Below are 26762 nucleotides of genomic sequence, written 5' to 3' on the forward strand. Positions count from 1 at the left end.
CTGTTCTGTAACAACCACTTTCAAGTTTCATACAGGACAGTTACATGTGATTATTGCCCCTGAAAGGGGGTATATTAATTTTGAAAATAAAAGGATAAGATCAACGGTTTGAGAACATTTGAACAAACTGTGAAAGTTATGAATATTTGAATGTCGAGATCACAATTTCCGACCATGGAGTTCCCCAGAGGCAATGTGACCAAGATGTGTGATGTCTATACTCTATTGTACACTCAGAAAACATACCCCAAACCAATTTTTTTTTCACATTGATAGTACAGTTGATCTATGGATGTGATTTGATGAAAGAGAAGTAAAAGAAGGATTATGTACAAAAGAAGTAAGGGAGTTGTACAAGTGTAATATCACACTTGGTTGAATTTTAAATGGGAGGATGTCGAAAACATTAATGATCTTGTTATTCAAATGCTCGTATACTTGTAACTTTCTTATGTGGTTTGTCAAATTGTTCTCAAAGTTTTGTTGATCTTATCCTTTGATTTTCCCCCGTTGTTAGCTTGATTCAGGGGTTTCATTCTTCTTGAACACCACATAAATCTGTAAAAAGAAAAGGCAAATAACACACGCTTTGCCTAAGTTCTGTATTGCTCTGATTAGGTGACTAATTTGACTTACATTGTACACAAACTCAAATTATGCTGCATGTATACTAATTATTTTTCCTTGAGTGAACATGTACATGTTCATTGAATTCATTTCATCTTGAATTCAGAATTGTGATGTGGAATTTTGATACTTATAATGAGTAGGTCAGTGTCGTTTTTTTCAGTTGTGGTGTGATCTTGGTACAGAGTAAAATGTTTTAAATTGTATACAATGCTGTTGGAGTTCATGTACGTAAACTATGTTGTATGTGCTTTTGCTGTATACCTTTACCACATCCATCCACCTGATTGAACATGAAATTAATTTCATCTTGAACTAAAGAAATGTGACGTGGATGTTAGATATCAATTGGTGAATGTTGTTGGTATGTAGGCCTATGTGTAGGTGAAGGTGAAGGTGGTTTTGCAAATGTGATGTGATCTTGGTTACCGATTTTCAGTTGGCATATTTTATTTGAAATACACATTTGTATGTCTTTTTACAAAATACAGTGCTAAATGTATGTTGAAGGGTTTTCATGTGTTTAATACAAGCAGCTTCGTCTAGCTAGAAGTAAATGTGTTATATAAACGTAGTTTTGTGTTGTATTTTAACAGTTTGATGTAAAATGTACTTTATTTTTTTCACGAGATTGCCTTTCAAATTAAATGCAAAATTGCCTTACATTTTTACCGGTATTTACATTTTAATTTAACATAGTTTTTGTTGGTAGAAACTGAATGTTTATTTGTTTTTTTTTAGTATTTTTTTTATTCATTAGTGTTTAGTTTTTGTATGCTCTGAACATTAATATTCATATTGGTGCCAAATGATGTTGAAGTTTTTAGAAGATGTTGAAGTTTTTGTACAGTGTCAAATATGTATTTTTGTATTCAAACACTTAATAACATATTGAAGTTAGGATTATGGAAGTGATATGCATATTTGCCATGTAGTGACGTGTATCTGTGCCATAAATCACTTTTTACAAACACAATAAAGAATTCATACTACCTTCCTTTTTTTTCCTTCATTTTTTTCTACGCAATTGTCTTCCACATTAACATCGAGTGTATTATGAAAAAGCTTGTTTATATTTTTTTCTATTAAATCTTGTATGAAGCAGATTTGATATGAAGTGTAGCTATATGTGTTATTGGTAATGCAACATTTTATCTTACGGCTGTTGCTCCTCTGCTAATTTGTCTGAAGATATCATTTGAGGATGAGGGTTTTGATAGAGCTTTTGGTTCAGATTCATGTGAAGATAAAGATAAGGTTTTAGTTGGACTACAGCCAATTCTTCCAGGAGCAAATATCATTGAACTGTATTCTCCAAAGCATGTTTTTCATATCCAGCCATTTTTCAAGCGCACTGTATTAGTTTTAATGTATAAAGATTAGAATGGGAATCTACCCTCTGTACTAAAATGAATTTTGTTAAATAACTAAAATAAGAAAAAAGTTGATGGTGAAAATCGGAAATGAATCAGACCAGTAGAGTTTATGGCTGTTTAAAAATAAGTTATTAATGATCACAAATTGGCAATTTGTTCATTGAGAAGGACAGCATTATGGTTGCAATCCCCTCTTGTCATATGAGAACAAAATAGCGTTCTTTGTAGTCAGATGATACACTCCAAAATAATTATGACTGTTTACTCCTAATGATAGTACTTATTGCCGCCATGTTCATGCAAAATTTGATAATTTTTGGTTGGTTAAATTTGTAAGGTCTCTTACCCATCTAACTTCCATTGCAAATTCATTTATTAAAGTAAAAATTTAATTTGTATGTAATGGCTGTTAAGATTGAAATACCATGTTCATGTTGCCTTTATTTCTTTAGAATATTAAAATTTTGATTGAAATCATGTTGATTTATCTGTGAATTCTGCCATTTGATACAGTAGGCGTATTATGATTGAGAGATGGAAAATGCATCTGACCAGATAGGCTGTTGAGTAGAGAGTAAAAAGGGAATGATATTTCAAAGAAATGTGTAGGTCCGATTGATCAGCCTGTCATCGGGTGAGGGAAAGCGAGAGAAGGGTGGATCGCGGATTTTCCGAAATGGGGGCACATTTTACCCTATTTGACAAGCAAAAAAGGTTTTCACACAAAATTAATGGAGGTCATTTTATCCCGCGTAAAAATTTACAAGCAGAAAAAGAAGTTTTTACTAAAAAAATGAAGCTAATTTTCTCCCGCGTAAAATTTAACAAGCAAAAAAGAAATAATATTTTTTCTATTACTCTTAGAAACGGTGGGCACGGGCCGGATGTGCCCCTCCCCCTGGATCCGCCACTGTGGGGAGAAGAGTAGAAAAGGAGAGATTGGGGACTGAGAGGGGAAGTGATAGAGTTAGGGGCGGCGGAAGATATTTTCGTTTGGGGAGGGGGGCGAAGCCAAACAAAAAGACACATATTAAAAAAAATCAAAAATGGGCAATAGTCCAAACGGATATTTTCACCATGAGCTTATTATTGGCAAGAAGTATGCATTTGTGTGTTTTGTAGTAATTAAGTTGAACAAAGCCTATTTGAAGTGATTTCTGATTGATAAAATAAATGTTTAGGCTTTATTTTTTCACGACCGAGTGGTTTGGAAAAAAAATCAAATGTGAAGTTGCATGTGAAACTCGCACTTTGGTCAATTATGGCGGCAAATTACTGTTAAAGGGCATCCTTGCGAGGTGTGGCGAGCGCGAATCGTAGGTTCAACCTTTTGGACATTTCATGTAATAGGACATGAAAATTATACATTCAGAGCAGTTTTTTTATGAAAAAGATGTGTAGCTGGACTTGACGCGAGATGATTTTGTTGATATACTGACCAGAAAAGGAAGCTTGTAAGGACTGCGTGTAGTGAATGATAAATAGGATGTTACTAACATTGGCGGCGGAAGCCAAAAATTTTAGGGGGGGACCAACACAATTTTTTGACAAACAAAAAAAAATGAGGGGGGCCCCGGCTATAAAAATTGACAAGCCAAAAAAAAAAAATTAGTCATCAGCTAAAAATTTAAGGGGGGATCATCCCCCCGACTCAAATTTAGGGGGGACACGTCCCCCCCCCCCCCCGCTTCCACCGCCTATGGTTACTAACCAAGGAGATATCTCCTTGATCTAACCAATCGAATAATGTGAGCGAGGAGCACGGGCTGAATATTTGTGATATTTGACAACTTAAAAATTTGACATTCTAATCATTTTTGTAACAAGGAGAGAGTGAGTACCTTACAAAACAAAAACTCATGCGAGCTTCCGAAAGGGTTTTTACTTTGAAAAAGGATACATTTCATTTTGAAAAAAAGACAATGTCCATCTTGGAAAAGGGGGCATTTTTCCTACTAATAATTTTTTGGGGAGCAAGTGTCCCCCCCCCCAGTTCCGCCGCCCCTGGATAGAGAAAAGAAATAAAGGGTATGGGAGATGGCGTGCGAAAGATTTGCGAATAATTCTGAGGGGGAAAGCTCACAAATTCCCAATTTAAGGGAAATTATTCATGAACACATAAGAATTATAAATACCCAGAAAGAGTCTTCTCCTAAATGATTTTGTGTTTTTTAACGTTTGGATAATCAAGCGGTATTTTTTTTAAACTGTGTTCGATATGCGTCAATTAAAGTAAGGCATGGCTGCAATGATTGAATCTAGATATGATGTAGCGCCTGAAGGTTCTAACGTAGAGGGCGCAGGAAAAAAGGAGAAGAACGAACGGAAAACAGATAGAAGATCGGGGGAGATACAAGAATAGTAATCCTTATTAATCGGTAAATTGACCTATATAATCAGTTATTATTGTTCATGATTGGATTATGGAATACTTACTTAATAAATTTTGTTAATGTGAATGAAAACTGATGACAGAAGGATTCTTATTTTAGCGTGAATCAATGGTGTGTGATTGACGTATACGTGAGTTCAGTGAGAGCTACATTGGAGCACACGGAGAAGATTGATTTGGCGAGATTTGAGAGTGGGGAGCGTTACATTGGTGGCAGTCGCGGGATAATTCTAGACGAATTATGGAACCCACAGAACCCACATCAATCTCAGAATCGAGAATACACCCTATTCATGCTAATGAAACTATCCCTTATGGTTTTGGAACAATTCAACCGGAGGAAGGAGCGTCATTTGTCACGGTAGATGAGTACCACGTGTCAGACCACGTGCGAAGCTTTCCACAGCACGCAGCCTATGGGAACGCACGACGCGTCGGTAGCAGATTGTATGATGCGTTAATGGTGGAGGACGCTCGCCATGTGCGTTCGTTGGGCAATGAATATAACGCACGAGGTGATATGAGCGGACACAGGGAGGAGCAGATTTCAAATAACGTGCAAGCACTGCGTTCGGCGTTGGGCAACAGGAGCTACGACGCACAGGGCGTTATGGACGAACCAAACGAAGAGATGTTTCCTGACACTACGCACGAAGTGTGCGTGTTAAGCAACGAAGGCCACGACGCAGGTTGCAGTGTGATTGGGCATGGTGAGGAGCTGATCCCGGACAAAACGCACGCGGTGCGTTCGTTGAGCGACGAAGGCCACAACGCACAATACGTTTCAACAGAACGCAATAGGGCGACGACCTTTGATGACGCACACATGGTGCGTTCGTTGAGCGACGAATGCCGCAACGCAGGAAGCGTTTTGAGAGGACGCAGTGAGGAGCTGATCTCGGACAAAACGCACGCGGTGCGTTCGTTGAGCGACGAAGGCCGCAACGCACAATACGTTTCAACTGAACGCAATAGGGCGACGACCTCTGATGACGCACACATGGTGCGTTCGTTTAGCGACGAAAGCCGCAACGCAGGAAGCGTTTTGAGAGGACGCAGAGAGGAGCTGATCCCGGACAAGACGCACGCGGTGCGTTCATTGAGCGACGAAGGCCACAACGCACAATGCGTTTCGAGAGAACGCAATAGGGCGACGACCCCTGATAACGCACACACAGTGCGTTCATTGAGCGACGAAGGCCGCAACGCAGAAGGCGTACTGAGAGCACGCAGTAGGGCCATGACCCCTGATAACACACATACAGTGCGTTCGTTGGGCAACGAAGGCCGCAACGCGCGAAGCGTTTTGACAGAACGCAATGACGCGTCAATCCCAGGCCCCATGCACAGGGCACATACATTCAACAACGACTACCGCAACGCAAGAAGCATTAATAGTGGTCACAATGGTTTGATAGCAGACATTGCACAATCATTGAGATCTCAAGACAGCGAACGCCCAGACGCACAAGGCGATTGGAACTATCGGGAAGGAGAGGCCCTAGATTCGCATCGCGCACGCATTCTGCGTTCATTTGATCACCTAAACTACGACGCACAGTGTCCAAGAAAAGAAAGGAGGCAACCTGAATACTCGGCCATGGATCATGAATTCTTGCCTCAGAGGATAGGCAGGCCTATTGTATCTGTGCGCCCACCTGACAGGACAATCAGAAAGCCAGTGTATGAGCCAGGCACATTCACAGGAAAGGAGGTTTTTGAGAGCTATTTAAGTCATTTTGAAATAGCAGCAGATATTAACGCATGGAACAATCGAGAGAAGGCTGTATTTCTCGCAGCAAGTCTGCGTGATGGTGCTCAGGAGATTCTAATGGAACTGTCACCATCGCAGAGAGTGAATTATGAGTTTCTAGTAGCCGCCTTGACTACCCGTTATGCATCAAGAGGTCAAGCAGAGTTAAACCGTTTGAAGCTCAAGAACAGGAGGCAGGGAGCGGAAGAAACCCTGACAGAATTGGCTCATAGTGTAAAGTGTCTGATCAGGAAGGTATATCCTGGTGCATCTGAGGATACAAGAAGAACACTAGCTAAGGACAGTTTCGTTGACGCTCTGAAGGATGCTGAAGTTCGCTTCGAGGTTATGAAAGCCCAGTGTGAAACGATCGACGATGCACTCGTTGTTGCGGCGAGGATCTCTGAGCTCAAGACTACAGAAGCAATGCGAGTAAACTACAGAAAAGTTCGGACTCTGAATGCAGAGACCAAGGAAGGAAAAAAGCCAACTGAACATCAACTGGAGACATTAGTGAAAGAACTGCAGCTGACTGTCACCCAGTTGAGAAAAGACATGGCAGATATGTCCAAGGATAGGTCGAAAGGTTACAGATCTCAATCAAGAACCAAATCCTTTGCAGAAAAAAACAAAGGAGCTACATGCTGGAATTGCGGGAGCGAAGGACACTTCAAGGCTGATTGTCCTGCAATGACAGAAGGAAACAGCAAGCAACAGGAAAACTAGAATCTACCGACTTTAAGGGTCGAGAGCCGGTAGAAGTTCCCAAAAGGCCCAATGGAACAAGAATCGAGGAAGCTCGATATATGCCTGTTAGATCAGCTAGGTCAGGAGATATTGGTCTTTTCGTTGATGTCATGATTGGTGACCACACAGTCCGGATGCTGGTAGATTGCGGTGCTTCAGTTTCTGTCATTAAGACAAGTGTTGCCTCACTCATCGGATGTGATGAGCTACTTGAGAGAGACATAGGTGTTAAAATGACTACTGCGAGTGATGTGCACAGTATTCCCTTCAAGGGTAAAGGAGAACTGAACATGTGTCTAGGAGGGAAGTTACGCAGGAAACTAGTTTGGTTTGCAGACGTAAAAGAAGATGGAATCCTTGGTCTTGATTGTCTTGAGGACTGGAAATGCAAAGTTGATTTTGGTCGTCGGGAAATGTGGGTAGGTGGTGTGAAGGTCCCTTGCCATAGCTTTGAAGGGCCGCCTGCTTGTTGCAGAGTCACCGTGAGTGATACCGTCACCCTACCACCCCTCACTGGACAAGTTATCAAGGGTCAAATGGAAGACAATTTGGCATTCACTGACGTAATCCTGGAACCTTCGTCTAAGTGGACTGGCTCAGGAAATGTTCTAGTTGATGCGGCAGTGATGAGGCCGGGCGCCAAGACAATACCAGTGAGAGTCATCAATGTATCCAACCAACCTGTCAAGTTTTACAAAGGGACCACCGTTGGTCAATGTCAGAAAGCTGAGGTAGTTACACAGGAAACTGTCTCCGGAGACAGGCCTTCTAAGACCGACAAGACTCCGTACATAACTGTTGATGGAATGAAGATACCAGAACATTTGCAAGACACATGGAAACACAGCGCACAACTTATTAACAAGGACGAGAGGGTGAAGTTGAGTAAGCTCCTTTGCAAGCACTCGGAGGTTTTCTCCAAGGGTAAAGAGGACCTGGGGAGAACAGATGTAGTGAAGCACCAGATCGAAACGGGGACATTTCCTCCTATTCGACAGAGAGCAAGGAGATTACCTGTCCATCAAAGACATGAAGAATCGGCACAGATTGAGGATATGACAAGACGTGGTGTGATTGAACCGTCTGAAAGCCCGTGGGCTTCACCAATCGTGTTAGTCAAGAAGAAGGACGGTTCTACCCGGTTCTGCGTTGACTTCAGGAAGCTGAATGATGTGACCACCAAAGATGCATTTCCACTCCCACGTATTGATGATTCATTGGACAGATTGTCTGGATCACAATGGTTCTCAACTCTCGATCTGCAAAGTGGTTACTGGCAAGTAGAGATGTCAGAACAAGATCGGGAGAAGACTGCATTCATCACAGCGTATGGCCTTTATCAGTTTCGTGTGATGCCGTTTGGGCTCTGCAATGCCCCTGCAACATTCGAGCGGCTGATGACAAAAGTCCTGGATGAATTGATTAACAGCATCTGCCTGGTATATCTCGATGACGTCATTGTATACAGTTCGTCTGTACTGGAGCAGCTCGACCGACTGGACACCATATTCGACAGGCTGAAGAGCTTTGGATTAAAACTTAATCCAAATAAATGTGTCCTGTTACAGAAAGAAGTGGCATTCTTGGGTCACGTGGTATCAGCAGCAGGAGTTTCAGCTGATCCCCAAAAGATCAGTAGTGTCAAAGAATGGCCCACCCCGCAGACTGTTCACCATGTCAGATGTTTCCTTGGACTATGCTCCTACTACAGGAAATTTGTGAAGGGTTTTGGAGACATTGCAAGACCGCTCCACCAGCTTACAGAGAAGGGACGAGTATTCCACTGGACAGACGAGTGTGAGGAGGCTTTCAGGAGACTAAAACATGAGCTGACTAACTCCCCAGTCCTTGCATACCCTACTGCTGACGATCCATTTATCCTTGACACTGATGCAAGTGCAAACGGACTCGGAGCAGTCCTCACCCAGGTGCAACATGGTACAGAGAAGGTCATAGCATACTACAGCAAGTCGATGTCAAAGGCAGAGAGGCGTTATTGTGTCACAAGGAAGGAATTACTTGCTGTTGTGGAAGGAGTGAAACAATTTCATCACTACCTCTATGGAAGGAAATTCACAGTGCGGTCAGATCATGGAGCGTTGAAGTGGCTGTTAAACTTCCGCAATCCTGTTGGTCAGGTAGCTCGGTGGTTGGAGCTTCTTGGTACCTATGACATGGACATTCAACACAGGGCAGGTCGCATTCATGGAAATGCAGATGCGCTTTCGAGGAGACCCTGTCAGGACTGTCCACATTGTCAAAGACTGGAAGAAAACGACACCATAAAAACATCTATCTTGAAGGAAGTCTTATCTGTCGGCACTAATACCGAAGATGATTGTCCTGAAGCTGGAATGATCCACGTCGCTACCTTAGGAACCCAGGAGGCAGTACAGCTGACAAAAGGTAACATTGACGCCCCATCAAATGACCAGGAAGATCCCTTGTGGACAAAGTCCTATTTGAGAGATGTACAGGGCCAGGACCCCGAGTTAGATCAAATCATCCAATGGAAGAAAAAGGGGACACGTCCCTCATGGCGACAGGTAGCACCCCTTAGCCCCAAAGTAAAGTCTCTTTGGAGTCAGTGGGAAAGGCTACAGTTGGAAGAGGACGTCCTGTATCGTCGATGGGAATCCCTCAACGGAAAGGAAATCTCTCTTCAATTGGTTCTACCTGTTGCATTGCGCAAGAAAGTCTTTGCAGAGTGCCATGAATCCAAGGTTGCAGGTCATATGGGTAGCAAGCGGACAATTGAAAGAATTCGACGGCGTTGCTATTGGCCTCAACTTAGTATGGATGTTGAACTATGGTGCAAACTTTGCCGCACATGTGAGTCTAGGAAGAACCCATCTCGGCGCCCTCGAGCCCCACTCCAGGTATACAACGTCGGTGCTCCAATGGAGCGTGTATCAATGGACATCATGGGACCCCTTCCACAGTCAGATCGAGGCAACAAATACGTGCTCGTAATCTGTGACTACTTCACCAAGTGGACTGAGTCTTTTGCAATGCCGAACCAAGAAGCAGCAACAGTTGCACGAATCTTTGTGGAAGAATTTGTCTGCAGATACGGTGTGCCATTGGAACTTCATACTGATCAAGGTCGGAATTTCGAGGCAGCTCTTTTCCAAAGTGTTTGTGAGATCTTGGGATGTTCAAAGACCAGAACTACAGCATTTCATCCTCAGAGTAACGGAATGGTTGAACGTTTCAACCGGACCTTGGAGGATTTATTGGCCAAGGCTGTTGCTGATCATCAAAAGGACTGGGACGAATGTTTACCTCTGGTCATGATGGCATACCGCTCGTCTCAACATGAAGCTACTGGTTACACTCCTAGTGAGCTGATGATGGGTAGGCAGATGATACTTCCAGTGGATCTGCTGATTGGAAGCTCTGGGACTCCAGAATCTAGTTACCCTGAGTTCACAGAGCAACTGCAGGACCGCATGAATTACACCCACCAGTTGACAAGAGAGCGCTTGAGGGTTAACACAGACCGGAACAAGCGTACTTACGACACTCACAAGGCAGGGGAAGGTTATCAACAGGGAGATGCGGTGTGGCTTCACACTAAAAGGCGGAAGAAAGGAATTTCTCCCAAGCTACAGAGGAGTTGGACCGGTCCATTCTTTGTCATTGATGCTCTCAGTGATGTGACCTATCGGATTCAGGAAACGTCTAAATCAAAGCCAAAGGTTGTTCATTTCAACCGCTTAAAGACGTATGTTGGAGCCCCCGTGCCGAACTGGGCTTTGAAGAAGATCGATGACAAGTCTTTATCTTCAGCCACAGTCGACGCATCCCCAGAGGAACACCCGCAGAAACAGCAAGATGCTCAATCACAGGAAGAAAATTCTGTGGAAACTGGAGCTAGAGTAGACATTTCTAGCAAAGAGCACGACTGTCCAACAGATACAGATCGTACTGCAGAGATAGGAACAAGAAGGAAGAAGCGACTCTACTCAGAAGTGGCCGCTACATCCAAGAGCAAAGAAACATCCCCACCTGACCAGGAACCACCTCGTGCGAAGGAGCAGAGAACCGGCAACCAGATGCTACCACGCCGTAGTAAACGCCTGCGAAAGACGCCATCGCGTTTCTATTGAAATCTTTAAAAGCGAACTTTGTTGTTTTTTTAATGTAAATTTAACATTGCTCTAGATGTGTTTTGCAAATATTGAACCTGGTTATGTTTTTAATTCGAAACGAGGACGTTTCATTCTAAGAAGAGGGTAGTGTAGCGCCTGAAGGTTCTAACGTAGAGGGCGCAGGAAAAAAGGAGAAGAACGAACGGAAAACAGATAGAAGATCGGGGGAGATACAAGAATAGTAATCTTTATTAATCGGTAAATTGACCTATATAATCAGTTATTATTGTTCATGATTGGATTATGGAATACTTACTTAATAAATTTTGTTAATGTGAATGAAAACTGATGACAGAAGGATTTTTATTTTAGCGTGAATCAATGGTGTGTGATTGACGTATACGTGAGTTCAGTGAGAGCTACATTGGAGCACACGGAGAAGATTGATTTGGCGAGATTTGAGAGTGGGGAGCGTTACAATATGATGTTATAATCCTGCATGAAAACATATTTGAATACCCCTTTTCAATAATATCAACTTGAGAATTCATAAGTAATCGAAAGTCTGTCTAATAAATTTCACAAAATTGGATCGAAATTTCCAATCTGGTAAGATTGAATTTTATATCTATATTAGATTGAGCTTCAATCCATTGGAGTCCCTGATCGCAATAAATGAAGAGTTTAGTTGCAAAAGGGGTTAGGTCCACTTTGGACCATTCCGAGAAAAACCATGTTTTTTATCCTCACTTATTGCAATATTCTTATGAGAAATTACTAAAATTGTCATGATGTATCCTACCTTATCATATGAACATAGAATTAGGTGGCTACCTGTCTTCATTTTTTTCTATATATTTAAATATATATATATCATTGTGGACCTAACCCCAAGTTTGCGAGTAAACTGAAATGAATCCAATCTCTTTTTATTAAAAAAAGTGATTTTTCTTTGCCACTTTCATTCTATTTTCATTTGAATTTCAAATTTTCTTTTTTATCATCAGAGTAAAAAAAGTAGAGGTTTAGAGACAGAAAAAATAAAACTCATGAAAAATGGACCTAAAACCCCTTTTGTCGAATGAGTTCTTCAGAAGAGTTTTGTTACAAAAGGGGTTAGGTCCACTCCAAGATTTTTTTTTTTTAATTCTCCCATATTGCAATATTCTTATGCGAAACTGAATTTTCATGATACCCTTCCATGAGAACATGAAATTGGATATGAAAGAAATCTACCTGTCTTCACATTTTTTAGGATATTCACTTTTCCAAAAAAAAATATGTGTGGACCTAACCCCTTTCGCAATTAAACTGAAATGGACCTAACCCATTTTGCCAAAGTGGCATTTCTTCGCCATTTTAGTTCACTTTTTAATAAGAATGTGTTTTCTTTGATATCATCTTATAGAGCTAAAAATTTATACATTGAGACATAAAAAATAAATCTGAAAACTATGGACATAACCCCTTTTGCAAGTGAGCTCTTCAAATACAAGGAATTTAGAGAGTACACCTGTAAATTCCAATTAGGGTCTACGTTTACCAGTGAGAATATGATTTCATGGCAGAATTTTAGCTCCAATATAGGCCTTGAAAATAGAGAGAGACAGCTAAAACAGAAGTCCTTCTGTTGGAGAGGTAACAGAACGGTTTTGAAAGAAGGGGGACTGCATGGGCGGGGCTGAGCATGGGGATTTAATGTCAATGACAACTCTTAATAAAAGTATTACGAGCCCGGGGGGCCACTTCCATTCACGAGTGGATACCATGCGCGACCATGGGGTCTCGAAAAGCACCCTAAACACGTAATTTCCATATTCTGAAAATGCACCCCTTAACAAGTATTGGCGTGTGAAACCCTACCCTTAACAAGTATTGGAAACAAAACGATACTCTTGGCAAATATTTCTTGAAATGAACCCCTAAACAAGTACAGGAATGTTTTATTGTTACGGGTCCTTCGGTCGTCGGCTTTACCTTAGTTTGGTTTAGTACGACCCTATCTTCTACACCTCGCCCAAATAGGACTCTAAACACGTTAGTGTTGGAGCAAAAAGGACATCCTTTATAAAACATTTTAATTTTGTTTTGTCATCCCCGCAAATTCGACCCTAAACACGTAATTTTCCTAGCGAAATAGATACCCTTTTTTCATTATTTTTGTGTTTTTGACATCCTTATCACGTTACGTACGTAACGTGCCCTATCGTGAAAAGGACATCCTTTTTACGTGTTTTTTTGGTCGCGCATGGTATCCACTCGTCAATGTAAGTGGCCCCCCCCCCCCGGGATTACGAGCTATTGTGGTGCATGGCCAGGGGGGATTATAAAAGTGAAACCTTGCATATATTACCACAAAAGTCTTTATAGTAGAGAATAAAATCATATCTTTCTACATGTTGGTTCTATCATGGGTGGCAGGGGGCGATCGCCATGAAAATATTGGAAAGCGGCGGCAAAAATAATCGATTTGCCCTGCCAATAATAATTTTGACCAAAAAATATGAATCTATTACAAAAAGAGTGTTTGAACATCTGAAAGCACTATGAAACCATCAAACTTGACATAAAAATACTGAGCCGATCAAATTGCCGGGGAGGCGGCATGAGACTAACGGTTTGTACATGTTTATTTTAGTAAGGGGGAGGCTGAAGCCACCACTCCCCCTGTATTTGTTATAGCTGCAGAAGGAGTTTTCAAATGATGAAAGCTCTTGAGAAAATGAAAGAATCTAGGAGGCCATAAAAAGGAGATCAGTGGAGCAAAGTATAGCTCAATTCGTATAAATGTAAGTTAGCAAAGACTACGATGTACTGTTTGGTAACTGCCAATTTGTTAAAGAAAAAAAATAATTATTTTTAAACGAGTTTAAAAATAATTAGAGGAATTTTTCTCACTTAATACAATAAATTAGCATTTATGTTATTTTAATCAACTTTTTTAGTATAAAATTTATTATTTAGAAATAAATTAAGAACGAAATTTTTGAGGTCACTATTAGGTTACAAACCGAACGACCTTGCCAATCAATGTGCAAGAGCTGCAAAGGGCATCTTGGGTAAATAATCACGATACCAAATTCGTGCCGAACAAGATCAGCAAAATGGCGACCATTACTCTCAGGAAATGTGCTCTTACCGCCGCCCGCAGATGCTTGTTCAGCCAAAGTTCAAGAGCTATGGCAGCTGGAGGAGGTAATTTCTTACTTTGTTATTATCAATTAAAAAAAGAAGGACCTTTGCTTGTTCTGGGTGGTATTTTGTTGCACAGTGCGGTGTTGGGTTTTGGAAAGTGGAAACGCCGGGCGGTGCGATGCCGGCCAACGCACGTTGAAGAACCGTGTCGGCCTGTTTGCAATGGATGTGCACTGACTGCAATGAGTTGGGTGATTTCAAGTATATGCTTTAATTAATTCAAGAATTCGAAAGAGTGAACATTATTCTTCATCAAAATATATTATATAAAGCTCATATAATTTGAACTCATCTTAACGGTATAGGTAAAAGCAAATTTTACGGGGATGTTTCATCGTGTTTGCCGCCTGTTGACGAGCTTGAGATTGCCAACAGGCAACACCAACACCGTACTTAGTTGAAATCATGATTTTCCCAATCCCTGGGGGTTGGTTTTGGTGAATGGGGAAACTGCACGTAGATTGTCAACACCTAGTCTTGAGGACGCAATGATGATGATTTTTTTAGATATGTCTTTACATTCTTTCATCATTGACGTCTTGACACTCTCTCCATAACGCCTTCAGCGAACGACCAAAACAAAGATGGATTTCCCCCAAAAATCCATCTTTTTAAACCGAACTAACTACAAATTTGTTAATTTTATTAATTCTTACACCTTCCTACGCCTAATGCGTAGGAAGGTTTTAAATACTACTTTAAAAAATGTAAAAAAATGAAGATTTCTTACCTAACTGATGCCGCGTAGACCTCTCGTTCCACATGTAAACAACGGAAATACAATAGCGTCGACCCTTGAACCGCTTATGCATGACGTACTTCCGGAAAGCAATGCCGTCTTAACGAACAATTTAGAGATAAAAATCTTATTTAACAAATATTAAAATTTATTTTGTGATCATAAATATTTCATATTAATATATAGATTATTTATGATCACAAAATAATTTTAATATTTGTTAAATAAGATTTTTATCTCTAAATTGTTCGTTAAGACGGCATTGCTTTCCGGAAGTACGTCATATATAAGCGGTTCAAGGGTCGACGCTATTGTATTTCCGTTGTTTACATGTGGAACGAGAGGTCTACGCGGCATCAGTTAGGTAAGAAATCTTCATTTTTTTACATTTTTTAAAGTAGTATTTAAAACCTTCCTACGCATTAGGCGTAGGAAGGTGTAAGAATTAATAAAATTAACAAATTTGTAGTTAGTTCGGTTTAAAAAGATGGATTTTGGGGGGAAATCCATCTTTGTTTTGGTCGTTCGCTGAAGGCGTTATGGAGAGAGTGTCAAGACGTCAATGATGAAAGAATGTAAGACATATCTAAAAAAATCATCATCATTGCGTCCTCAAGACTTGTCAACACCAGCCGCAGTGCTGGGTTTAGCAGACAATATTCAACACCATTCTTCAATGCGAACTGCCGGAAATACATCATATTTTCTAGTTCAATCCCAACACCAGCCTGATTTCAAATTCAAGTACGTTGTTGTGGCTGGTGTTGGTGTTGTCACAACACCAGCTTTCAACACCGTACTTGAAATCACCCAGTGTCATGCCTGTGTGGAGGCTCCGGCGTGGCCCCTCATCCATATCTGCGTAGGCCCTAACTTAGAGATAAATACTGGAGATAAATGCTCTGACTTTCATTGATTGAGTTTCCAATTATTGACACAAATGAAAATCATAATTCATTGAGGTGACAGTGACACAGTCACAGAGTCAGAGCTAAAAATTTCGCCCTTTTCACCGCCAAATTCACACAGCCAAAAATAGAAATTATTTTTAAGGAAAAAGCCAAGTTCAACGCATTTCTGACGTATGATCCCGTTTCCAAAATTTAATGATTTCGGTATCCTATTAAAGAGAATGAAATGCGGCCATTCCATGCTTTTAGGAATTGGTCACCAAATCAAATTTGTATCTGCTTTCACCATGATATGTATAAACTTCGCTTCGGCGATTTTGAAAAGAATTTATGCGAAAGGCTTTGTTTACGATGCAAAGCTCTCCACAAAACTGGTTACCTCTTTCCTCAAGCGATATTTATCAGGCTCAGATTGCATTGGTGGACAAGTTTTCAGATGACATCGACAATTACGCAGAATTATGATTAATCCTTCTACCCCACATTTCCCTGCTCTTCAAGACCACTCGGCCACTTTCACAACGTTGACAAAAAAAAAGTTATTACAAAATGAATTTACTAGATAAATCACAAACAAGATATATATGGAATTAGGGTCTTAATGTTATGATTTTAAACTCTATATTTACTTGTGAAAATGGGAACCAGCAGTTCCCATTTTCATGAGTATATAAAGATTTATGAGATTTATTTCATCAGAGAATCATCACTGAAAGAAATAAATCTCATTAGTATAATCTGTCTTTCTATCTACTCTTCAAAATGGGAACCAGCTATGAAATTCTTCTGAATTGTGCTGGTTCCCATTTTCATGAGTAGAGGAAGAACAGTTTTATTTCGTAAAAATTTATTTCGTAAGAATCTTTACTCTTCAAAATGGGAACGCTGGTTCCCATTTCAGCAAGTAGAGTAAACTAGTTTACTATGAAAACTAGTTTACTGTACTCGCTGATATGGGAACAGGAGTGTACAACTCTATAGATAATTTTCCACACAGGTTGCCATTTCAGCGAGTAGAGTAAACTAGTAATACTCGCTGAAATGGGGAGTTTTCCACGCTGGTTCCCATTTCATTGAGTAGAGAAAAGACAGCGACGATCTTAAGGATTTAGAATCAGCGCGGCAGCTGCGGTAAAGCACTGAGTAAGCTCGAAATGGTAGGTAGGCCATGTCTTGTGAAAAAGAGTCGGGTGGAAATTAATAACTGGTTCCCAATTTCATGATAATGCCTAAAATGCTCCAAATACCCTACGTAGTTTACATTTTGTTACTACCACGATTTTGAAGTAGCATTAAAAAAGGAAGCTCAAAGTCTCGTACATGTATCTTGTGAATGAATGTACCATATGTTTGTAAACTAGTGGGTTTTTGTAGTAAAAGTGATAATAGTAAATCCAATGGAAATACTCATTTTTCTTCTTTCCTTTCGGATCAAGTGTCAGAATTGATTTTACCCTTACCCCACTACTCCAGAAAGCCCAATGCAAAACTCCACACAAAATATCTGCACTCTGTGTGTGGTCTTGTGTTTCAGCTGTGTGTGTGTTGTGACAAATTATACTGCAGAGCCTGTTGGGAGCATTTGGCTAAATATCATTTGATTATTAGGTACTCAAAAACCGATTCATGGATTACTAAAAAAAATAGATTTTTACATGTATTTTGCACTATTTTCTTCAAGATCTGAAAAAAATCAGACACTTTAATGAAGTGGTTGATGAGATAGAAAAATCTTGTGGTCTCCCTTTTATTGTTAGGTAGGACAACAAAATCTAAAAAGCTCTTAATTTGTGACAAAAACACATAAAAATAATCTTCAACTTTCTTAAAACAGTCGTAGAATTACTGAAAAGTTGCAGAAATTCCATATAACTTCTGAAAAAGTAGCAAAATAGATCATGTTTATTTGCCAAAAAATACACAGAAGAAATGGTACCTCGCTAACATGAAGCTGATGCGCGCATGCATGTACATGTAAAGTCACTTAATAGATCTATACATATTTTGTGTTTTGAGAAAATGAAGCAAAAATTTAAAATGTCATAACTTATTTTACATCCGATTTTGATTAAATTTACAGAATTATGCTAGTTTGATTTTTATCTATAAAATTAACACTTTTCTGAGGTGGACTTGACCTTTAACAAACATTGTTGCAAATATCATTCTGTGAAAAGAAATTTTAGAACAAAAAATATTGCAAAAATGCTTTTAAATACATGTATGTTGAATCTTGGGCATGGTATTCTAGTTATTTACAATGTACTTACCAAATGGACCTCTATCATCTGCAAAGTAAAATACATGTACATGAAGCTCCCAGTCACTGGTACAATTTCTTTGAGACTGGTGGACTAAAATAAACACTTTTGAAATTCACATAGAGTAAAGTGCCCAAGTATCGGACATTTAAGCATAATTGGATCAAAACAAAAATACAATCATCGAATTAAATAGAAATCATGTGTAGATCTAGTCTGTAATATCATGTTTCAAATGATTTTGTCATTTGATACATGTATGTTGTTAATCAAGTAGGTTTATGGAAATAAGATTACCGAGCAGGATTTCTCAATTATCTTGCTGGAATTTATCAACCCTTGGTGTTTTGTTTGCGATTTTTAGTACTTCGCTGACTTGAACAGTTATGTAAAAATTCCTGTCAGAGGTTAAAAAAAGAGTTGAGGGTGTTCTAGCCATGCTTGAATGCCATCATGCACAAGATATTTAACACATGATCTTACATGAACTGACCATTGCGATGATGTGTTATACATGTACAGAACCACACATAATTGAGCAGTGTGATTATTAGTCACACTTAAAATGTTAAACTGGGGGCATTGTGGTCTCTTTTCAATCTGAGGGGACGTGGGTTTGATTCCCAGCCAGCAAGAAATTTACTTTCATTGTGCCTCTCTCAACCCAGGTTAGGTGAATAGGAAGAAATTCCTTGAATCCTTCAGCCCCTATATGGCAGTACTGCTAAAGCCGGGGTAATAATAGTAGCACTTTCTATCCTCGGGCAAAAAGCACTTAATAATTCCAGCTATTATTAAAAATCTTTCTGAAACGCTCCCTGGCATTTACTGTAATGTGTATGAAGGATTCATCTTCTACATTGCTTTATTAGTTTATTTCCTCTTTTTTTTCTTTCAGGTATCCCTGACAACTTTGAACATGCCACAGGTTTGGAGAAGAAAGAACTTGAAAGGATAAAGGCAGGAGATGCAGTAAGTAAAACATTCTTTTGAGCCAACATTTTAATCAAGTAATTGCAAACCTTTGTTTACATACATGTACATGTACTTTGATCCAACTTGCTGCAATATTGTGCAGCCTTACAATGTAGTTAAAACACTTGTATCAGTTGTATGTTCATGTAGCCTCGTGTTAGGAGGAAGGCGAGGGCAGCATTTTTAGGAGCATCAGCGCCAACCTCCTTCATCCGTACAACAGCTCTGGAGACTGCTTCAGAAAATTTTAACACCTAGGGCTACACCATTGGACCATCGTCCCTCAAGACGAAAGGATGCTGATGACGAGACCATAGTTTGCTTTATGATTTAGCTTTAATTCTCTTTTTCTCTCTCTTCTTGTTGAATAGGATCCGTTTCAGCTAAATGTGAGGAGAGTGGCTGCTGGCACCAAAGATAAACCAGTCGAGGTCACATCGGCTTTCCAAAAGAGAATAGTAGGCTGTATCTGTAAGTATCTTATACACATCTTTTTTTACCTTAAACTTCAATAAAATAATGAAATATTTTTAAAAATGCATTATCGATGATGCTTGGATGATGAAACATCAGAGGAAAACAGATGATTTTGTCAGATGCACACATCACCTCTATTTGTCATTGAGTTTTAAATTTCATGAATCACCATTTTCTGAGAAAGTTAGAAATACTGACTGAATGATAATAATATAGATAATAGTAATAATAATAAAAATAATATTTAGTAATATTAACAATTCATTATTTCAGACAGTTCATGTCCTTCATACAAGATACTTAGAAAAATGTTTTCATTCATCATATACCACTAAAAATTGAAATAAATGGAAACGCTGTACCTGGCTTTCTTTGTTGGATTTTCACCAAACCGTCACTGGTATTTAATTTAACCCATGCCAAGTATGGTGTAATAAAATTGGCAATGAACAGACAGGCTAGTCAGTTGGTTGGGCTGTTGAAAACATTTTGGATCGTTATACACGTAATTCTTCATTTTGTTAATGCCCGTGAGACTCGGTATACATTGTTTAGTCGTTGAAGTATCAGTGTGATTTGATGATAGTTTTGATATGTGACTTGAAGCCTTATTAGACTTGGATTATATGTAACTACCCCCTTTTTTGTGTGAAATACATTCTTTTTTTAATGGAACAAAATTGAAACAAATGAATTGGGAGTCTGATTATTCCGAGACTGACTGCTAGGCACGCCCGAAAGTTTTAATGTATTCAGGGCAAGGCCATTTCTCTACAGGGCAAATGTCCTTTTTGTACAGCACAAGTGGGGAACAAACATCCAAGGCCAATAAGAGGGGCAATGAGGCCGACAAATAGGGCACCTTGATGGTTTAGGGAAGTTGAGCCATGTGACTAAATTCTTTGTAAGAATCTCTTTAATTTGTTGAGTCTTATGTTGATCAGTTTATATGATAAAGGCATTTGATCACTCTTCAAAAGACCTGAGGGTCATCTCTATCTCAACAGTTATAAGTGGCATTTTTTTCCTTAAAAAAAAAAGTTTACTCGTTTGTTTTCTGTTCCTCTCCCATATCTCTATTTCTTTCCCACCACTTTCTCCTCCATCATCCTACTATTACCCTCCTCATTTCATGTTCTCGTTTCGCTCGCTCCTTCGCCTGTTTCCATATTTCTCCATACTTTCCCTCCCCCACGGTCTATTTGTCTTCCCCTTTGCTATCCATGTCACCCCCTTTTTTTTCCTCCTCGCCTCCCTCATCTCTCTCTTTCTTCCCCTCTTTTGCTACTTTCCTGTTTCTCTTTGCTTTCCCACTCTCCCTCTCTCTCCCCCTCTCTCCCCCTTCCAATCCCTTTCATCCCCCCCTCTCTCTCTCTCTTTCTCTCTCTCATTCCTTATACAGGTGAAGAAGAGCAGACACACATCAACTGGATGTGGCTGTACACTGGCGAACCTCAGCGATGTGAGTGTGGCCACTGGTTCAAGCTAACGGAAGTGGAAGGTATAGCCGCCGCTGCCGCACATTAACCCTCATACCAACGGCAACACCAACATTGAATAAACCAGCCAGTACCCCCATCCGTTGTTCAAACATCCTCATGGTATATAAATCAAAACACTGAAGTTTTCTTCTAGAAACCAGATCTTATAAATTGCCATAATCCAACATGTTCGATGTGAATTACCACAACGGTTGGGGGTATGCTTAATTGTAATAATTATATATAGCAAACAAGATTTTATTGAGAAAGAAAGAGTTTGTGGATTTTTTTTTTGTGTTACTGTTGTGCGATTCTACAAATGTAGGCCCATTTCGATGAATAAAAGGGGAATTTGGAAATTTGACTTGGGGTCAAAGTAATCATTTGCTGTGGTTGCAAACCATTTCCAGTGTATCATATTTATTCAGCATTGATGAAGTATGAAAATTGGCATTAAAATGTACCATATGTTTTGTTGTAAAGCCTCGTCTGGTTGGGGTCGATACATGTAGTTCTACCGGAGTTCAAAGCAAACGATTAGTGCTATGATCTATAGTCCCACCAAAAGCAACGAGTGACTTTACTCAATCGAGTTGTTGCAATTTTTATCATTTTGTAAAGTAATAATCAATTTATCTCATCCTTCCTCTCAATCACACGTGTACATCAGTATCTGTTTCATTATTAACCACTATCATTTGGCATAACTTTGCAGCTTTTAAAAATCAACATGATGTTCTATTTATCATAATCAAAATTTCGGGGTACAAGTTACAATGAAAAGATGCTATTAGAAGTAAACCTTTGTCTTTGATGTCATATTAAGCAGTCCTCTTTAATGTACGGCTTACATGTTTATGTTACCTCAGAAACGATACAAATTAGATTTGTTTTATGTTTGGAGGAAGTAATGAATTCTATGTGTGAATGCTGAAATGGATTTGATGAGGACTGCATTGGGCAGGCAACGGTTTTGTTAAGCCTTGTAATATATGTGGTTTAATTAAACCTTGTTGAAATGATTCTTTTTCTCAGTTGGTGTTGTCCTTTACAAGTGTTTGCAATTTTGCATGAATACTAAATGCGTGAATCAAACCCTAATTCAAAGGAAACCGATCCAAACCCCAAGGATAGAATCAATATTGTTTGAAAAAGTAAAAGTGAGAGGATCAATTTTAAAGGAGTTTTATCTCAGTTATACACTGTCAGTAAGAGAGCTCTGGAAGTTTGGAAAGTACTAACTTTCTTTATGAGGATCGTCAAATTGGCAAATATGCATTGAAATGAATGACTTTGTGGACAACTCTTGTTTTATACACACATTTTCAGATTTTCACCACTATCTTACATGCCGCATCTTGCCTCCTTCTGAACACAAAATATTTCATGGGAAACTAGAATTCACACCACATATGTCCAGGTCAGGAGGAGAGAGGACAATCTGAAAATTTGTGAACAAAATATATGGAGAGTTGTCCACAAAATCACCCATTTTGCAGCATATTTGTCAAATTGAGGATCTTTGTAGAAAATGTTGCAAGACCTTTCAATCCTCAATAACGCTCTTATTCATACCAAATATATTTGTTTTAAATTGCCCCTCTCCTTTTACTTTCTCCAATAAGATTGATTCTCTTCTTGGATTTTATCATCTGATATAAAACAAGTATGGGTAGCCAATCAATCATAAACACATTTTTAAAAGCAATAATATTTCTGGAAGTTAGGCAAATTATTTTGCTGATTTTAAAGTAAAGATAGAAAATAGTATTTGGGCAATTCTATTACGTACATATATGTTTTTCTTATAACATGGGGCATTTCTGAAATGATTTATTATTATTATAAGAAAAAATTATAGTTAATGCTCTGAAATTATCATGCCATGAGCAGAGAGTGTAATGAAGCAAACATGGAGAAGAAATTGGTTTGGGGATAGGATAAATTTTTAAAGATTATTTTATTGGAATTATTGCTTTAATACAGTTGTGGTAAAGTGAATAAGAAGTGGGAAAGGGGGGGGGGGGGACAGAATGAGAAAGGAGATAAAGGAAAGTGTGAGGGAGGAGGAGAGAATGGAGGAGGGATGGGTAGAACGGAGAGCATTTATAAAGACCAGAGATTGGGAAGAATGATAGGGATCGGAATGATGAATGAAAAGCAAAGCAATGGTTTATTAAAGGACAAGTCCACCCCAACAAAAACTTGATTTGAATAAAAAGAGAAAAATTCAACAAGCATAACACTGAAAATTTCATCGAAATCGGATGTAAAATAAGAAAGTTATGACATTTTAAATTTTTGCTTCATTTCACATAACAGTTATATGCACATCTCGGTGGGTATGCAAATGAGGAGACTGATGACATCACTTACTATTTCTTTTGTATTTAATTATATGAGATATAAAATATTTTGATTTCCTCGACATTGTCATGTGAAATGAAGTTTCATTCCTCCCTGAACACGAGGAATTCCATTATTTTAACAATTTGTGCTTCAGGCAAGGAGGTCCTAATCATCAAATTCGTAAAATTTGAAATATTGTATAATTCAAACAATAAAAAAAAGAAATAGTGACATCATCGACCCTCTCATTTGGATGTAACTGGCTCGTTCATATTTATCTATTTTGTTAAAAATAAGCGAAACTTTGAAATGTCATAACTTTCTTATTTTACATCCAATTTTGATGAAATTTTCTGCATTGTGCTTGTCTGATTTTTCTCTATTGATTCAAATCAACATTTTTCTTAGGTGGACTTGACCTTTAAAATTAAAGAAGGAAACCCTTGGAACAGTTGTTTGTGTGAAAGCAGCAAAAGCTTTATTAAAATTGGACTTGCTATTAAAGTTATGAGCATTTGAATGCCAAGAATACTGAGATTTTTCTGTTGGCCATGCAAATAAGATGTGTGATGTCACACATGTACAACTCTCCCTTTATGACAGTGGAAATATACCCCAAAAAAGATATTTTTCTCATTCTAAAGATATGACAAAGACCATCTAGGAAACATTTTTATCATATCTCTATAAAACTAGAGTTTTGATGACTATATAAGAGATATATTGTAAGTAAAAAGTGTGAAAAAGTGATGTGGAAGATGTATGTATTGATCTCAATATTCACATACCTGTTGCTGCGATTCTTCCATTTTGCATAAATTATTTAACTGGTTCAAGGTTTACATTCTTGTTTTAATAGCACAAGAAGTGATTAGCGAAGACAACTCGAGGCATTAAACTATTGTCTTAGATGATAGAAAAGAAAGCTGTATTCAAAACCACACACCCCATTCATTTAGACCACTATACTCTCCACTTAATATTTAAGTGGGAAAATTAATTATTCTTTTGATTTATTTGCTTATCCCCCTTTCTAAAACGCAGTGTTGATGTATTGATCCTGCAAAACATTCACAAAACTTTTAATTACTACGTCAGTACATGAGGTTTCGTTAGTTAAAGAAATAATGAAGGGGAGGAGAAAGCTAATTACAATATGTGTTAAATTTAATAATATGTATGTGTGAAGGCATGGATAGAGTGCTCAAAGTTCAAAGTATGTTAAGGCCAACATGGCCGATTGTGCTAGAAATATTCAGGTTTTGAAAGTAAAGTAAGAAAAGCTCATAATAATTGAATGTAATGTCAAAAAGTTAAGGTACCTTGCCAACCGCGTAGCCAGGATTTCATTTTGGAGGGGGCAGTAAATGCACGTGAAGCGTCAACACTTACAGAGCGCGCAAAGCGCGCTCCCTAGGGGGTGGGTGCAGGGAGGGGGAGTTTCCCCCTCCCGCGCGAAGCTTTTGGTGTTTCATAAATTAAAATGAAAAGGAGCCGTCTCTCTTGTCTCTAGTGCCTATTTCAGCTCCAATTCAGTTGACTCATTGTGATTTTGAACATTGTTTTCATGAACCTTAATTTGTTTTCAAAAAGTGATTGTGAACGCAAAAAAGGAATACATTGGAGGAAATTAAAATAATAATACCCTCGCGCGAAGCGCGGAAGCTAAAGCGTTTTATCAGTTTTTTTTGCCATGAAAAGGGTCCCGACTAAAGGGTCTTCTCAAAGATATATTGAATACTTCCCTTGGAAAGATCAGATTTGATTACAAACAATTTAGCGACAGTGCATATCTTTAACTCGCAAAACAGAGGAGAAGAAGTGTATATATATGCCGGGAGAAAGATATTCAGCCCCGCGCAGAGCAATGAAACTCTGAAATTTCAAAGGGCGGACGTTTCATCAAAATAATGCAGATACGTCTAATACCACCATCGGCTCTAATTAAAATGATTTTCTAAGATTATTGAACTTCTTTATGAGGAAATAGTGCGCAAAAAGTTGAAACTTCTGTGATTTATTGAAATTAAATTTAAAAAAAGAGGATTCCTAATTTCTTTGACTTATCCTGAAGTGCTTCATTTTGAATAATAAAGAAACTTAAGTGTCATTCAAAATTTCAAACTGAGGGCGCAAAACAGGGCAGGAGATGAATGTGAAGGGAAATGACATGAAGTTTAATAGAATTTGATAAAACAAAATATTGTACTTCTTTATTTAATACGACGCAAATTTTAGGAACCTGTTTGCCCCAGAATTATGGTTGTTTGGTAATGAGCTGAAAAGCAGGAGAAGTTGACTTTATGGAGGTGGCGGCAGAAATTGATATAAAATTTTACCCGCCCGGAGCCGACCCGACCAGAAGTTGCGCGATCAATTTAAAAAAAGATAACTTCATATACTTTGGCGTAGCCTTACTCTAATTCCATGCCCTAATGGATACATTTGAACTTTAACCGGTAAGAAACACATATACCTGAGGTGGAAAAACAGGGTTAGAGAAAGGGTGGGGGAAACAATGGAGAATTGCAATATTGTCATTCAACCGCGCGCAGCGCGGAAGAAAAATTCATATATAAATTTAGAGCAAGAGTGATGGAGTTTCTCTTTTAAGAAAAAAAGAAAAAAAACAAAGCTACCTTTCTTCCCTTTCCTCCCTTCCCTTTTTCTTTTCTCCTCTCTTTTTTCCTTCTTTTTTTTTCTTTTTGGGGACGTTTTTTGGGGGGCCGCCCCCACTGCCCCCCCCCTGGCTACGCGCCTGTACCTTGCTAATGCTACAGTTACATTTCCCATACGACGGTTATACGGCAAGTAAAAAACAGCTGTTTCATTCAGTTTTATTTAAACCACCAATATGTAGCTGGTACCAAAAAATGTTAAAACAGGTGTTTTTGTGACTGTCTAGTAGAAAAGTCAAGATTCTTTATTTCACACATGAACACCACAAGCATATTTTCATGCTATATATTGTAAAAACTGGGATAAAAGTAAAGTACCAAACAACAGTGTTGCAGTTACACCCATAGGTATGAACTAACACCTATATCTAACACCAGAGTAACATGACTGGCATGGTCCTGTACATGTCTGTACACCAATCAACACCACATATTTTGCTGTGTAACAAAGGTAAATGCAAGAAAGTCACTGTGAAAGACGCTCAGCATCTTCATAGCAGAACCCCTGTTAATAGATGATGTGTAGACTTTTATTAGGGTGACTTGAAAGACTTAAAATCATCAACCCAGAAGAGAGAGAAAAAAGTGGAAGAATGGCTTGAGGTAACAAGAAAAAAATAAAGTAAATTCACAATATACATTCATTCCACAATTGTTGCCAGGTTGGACAGTAAAAGGATACAGTCTTGATATAAGAAATGGTCATT

General features: G+C 38.8%; 1 protein-coding gene across 1 annotated transcript; it reads left to right on the forward strand.

Moving 5' to 3' along the window:
* The first annotated feature begins 14031 nt into the window (after positions 1 to 14031).
* Positions 14032 to 22050, forward strand: LOC121430846 (cytochrome c oxidase subunit 5B, mitochondrial-like). Its single transcript, XM_041628270.1, has 4 exons — positions 14032 to 14184; positions 18994 to 19067; positions 19442 to 19541; positions 20950 to 22050. The coding sequence occupies exons 1-4, from the start codon at positions 14094 to 14096 to the stop codon at positions 21072 to 21074; spliced, it is 390 nt and encodes a 129-aa protein (XP_041484204.1). The 5' UTR covers positions 14032 to 14093; the 3' UTR covers positions 21075 to 22050.
* The last annotated feature ends 4712 nt before the right edge of the window (positions 22051 to 26762 follow it).

Source organism: Lytechinus variegatus, chromosome 17 (genome assembly GCF_018143015.1).
Source record: "Lytechinus variegatus isolate NC3 chromosome 17, Lvar_3.0, whole genome shotgun sequence".
NCBI classification, from domain to species: Eukaryota; Metazoa; Echinodermata; class Echinoidea; order Temnopleuroida; family Toxopneustidae; genus Lytechinus; species Lytechinus variegatus.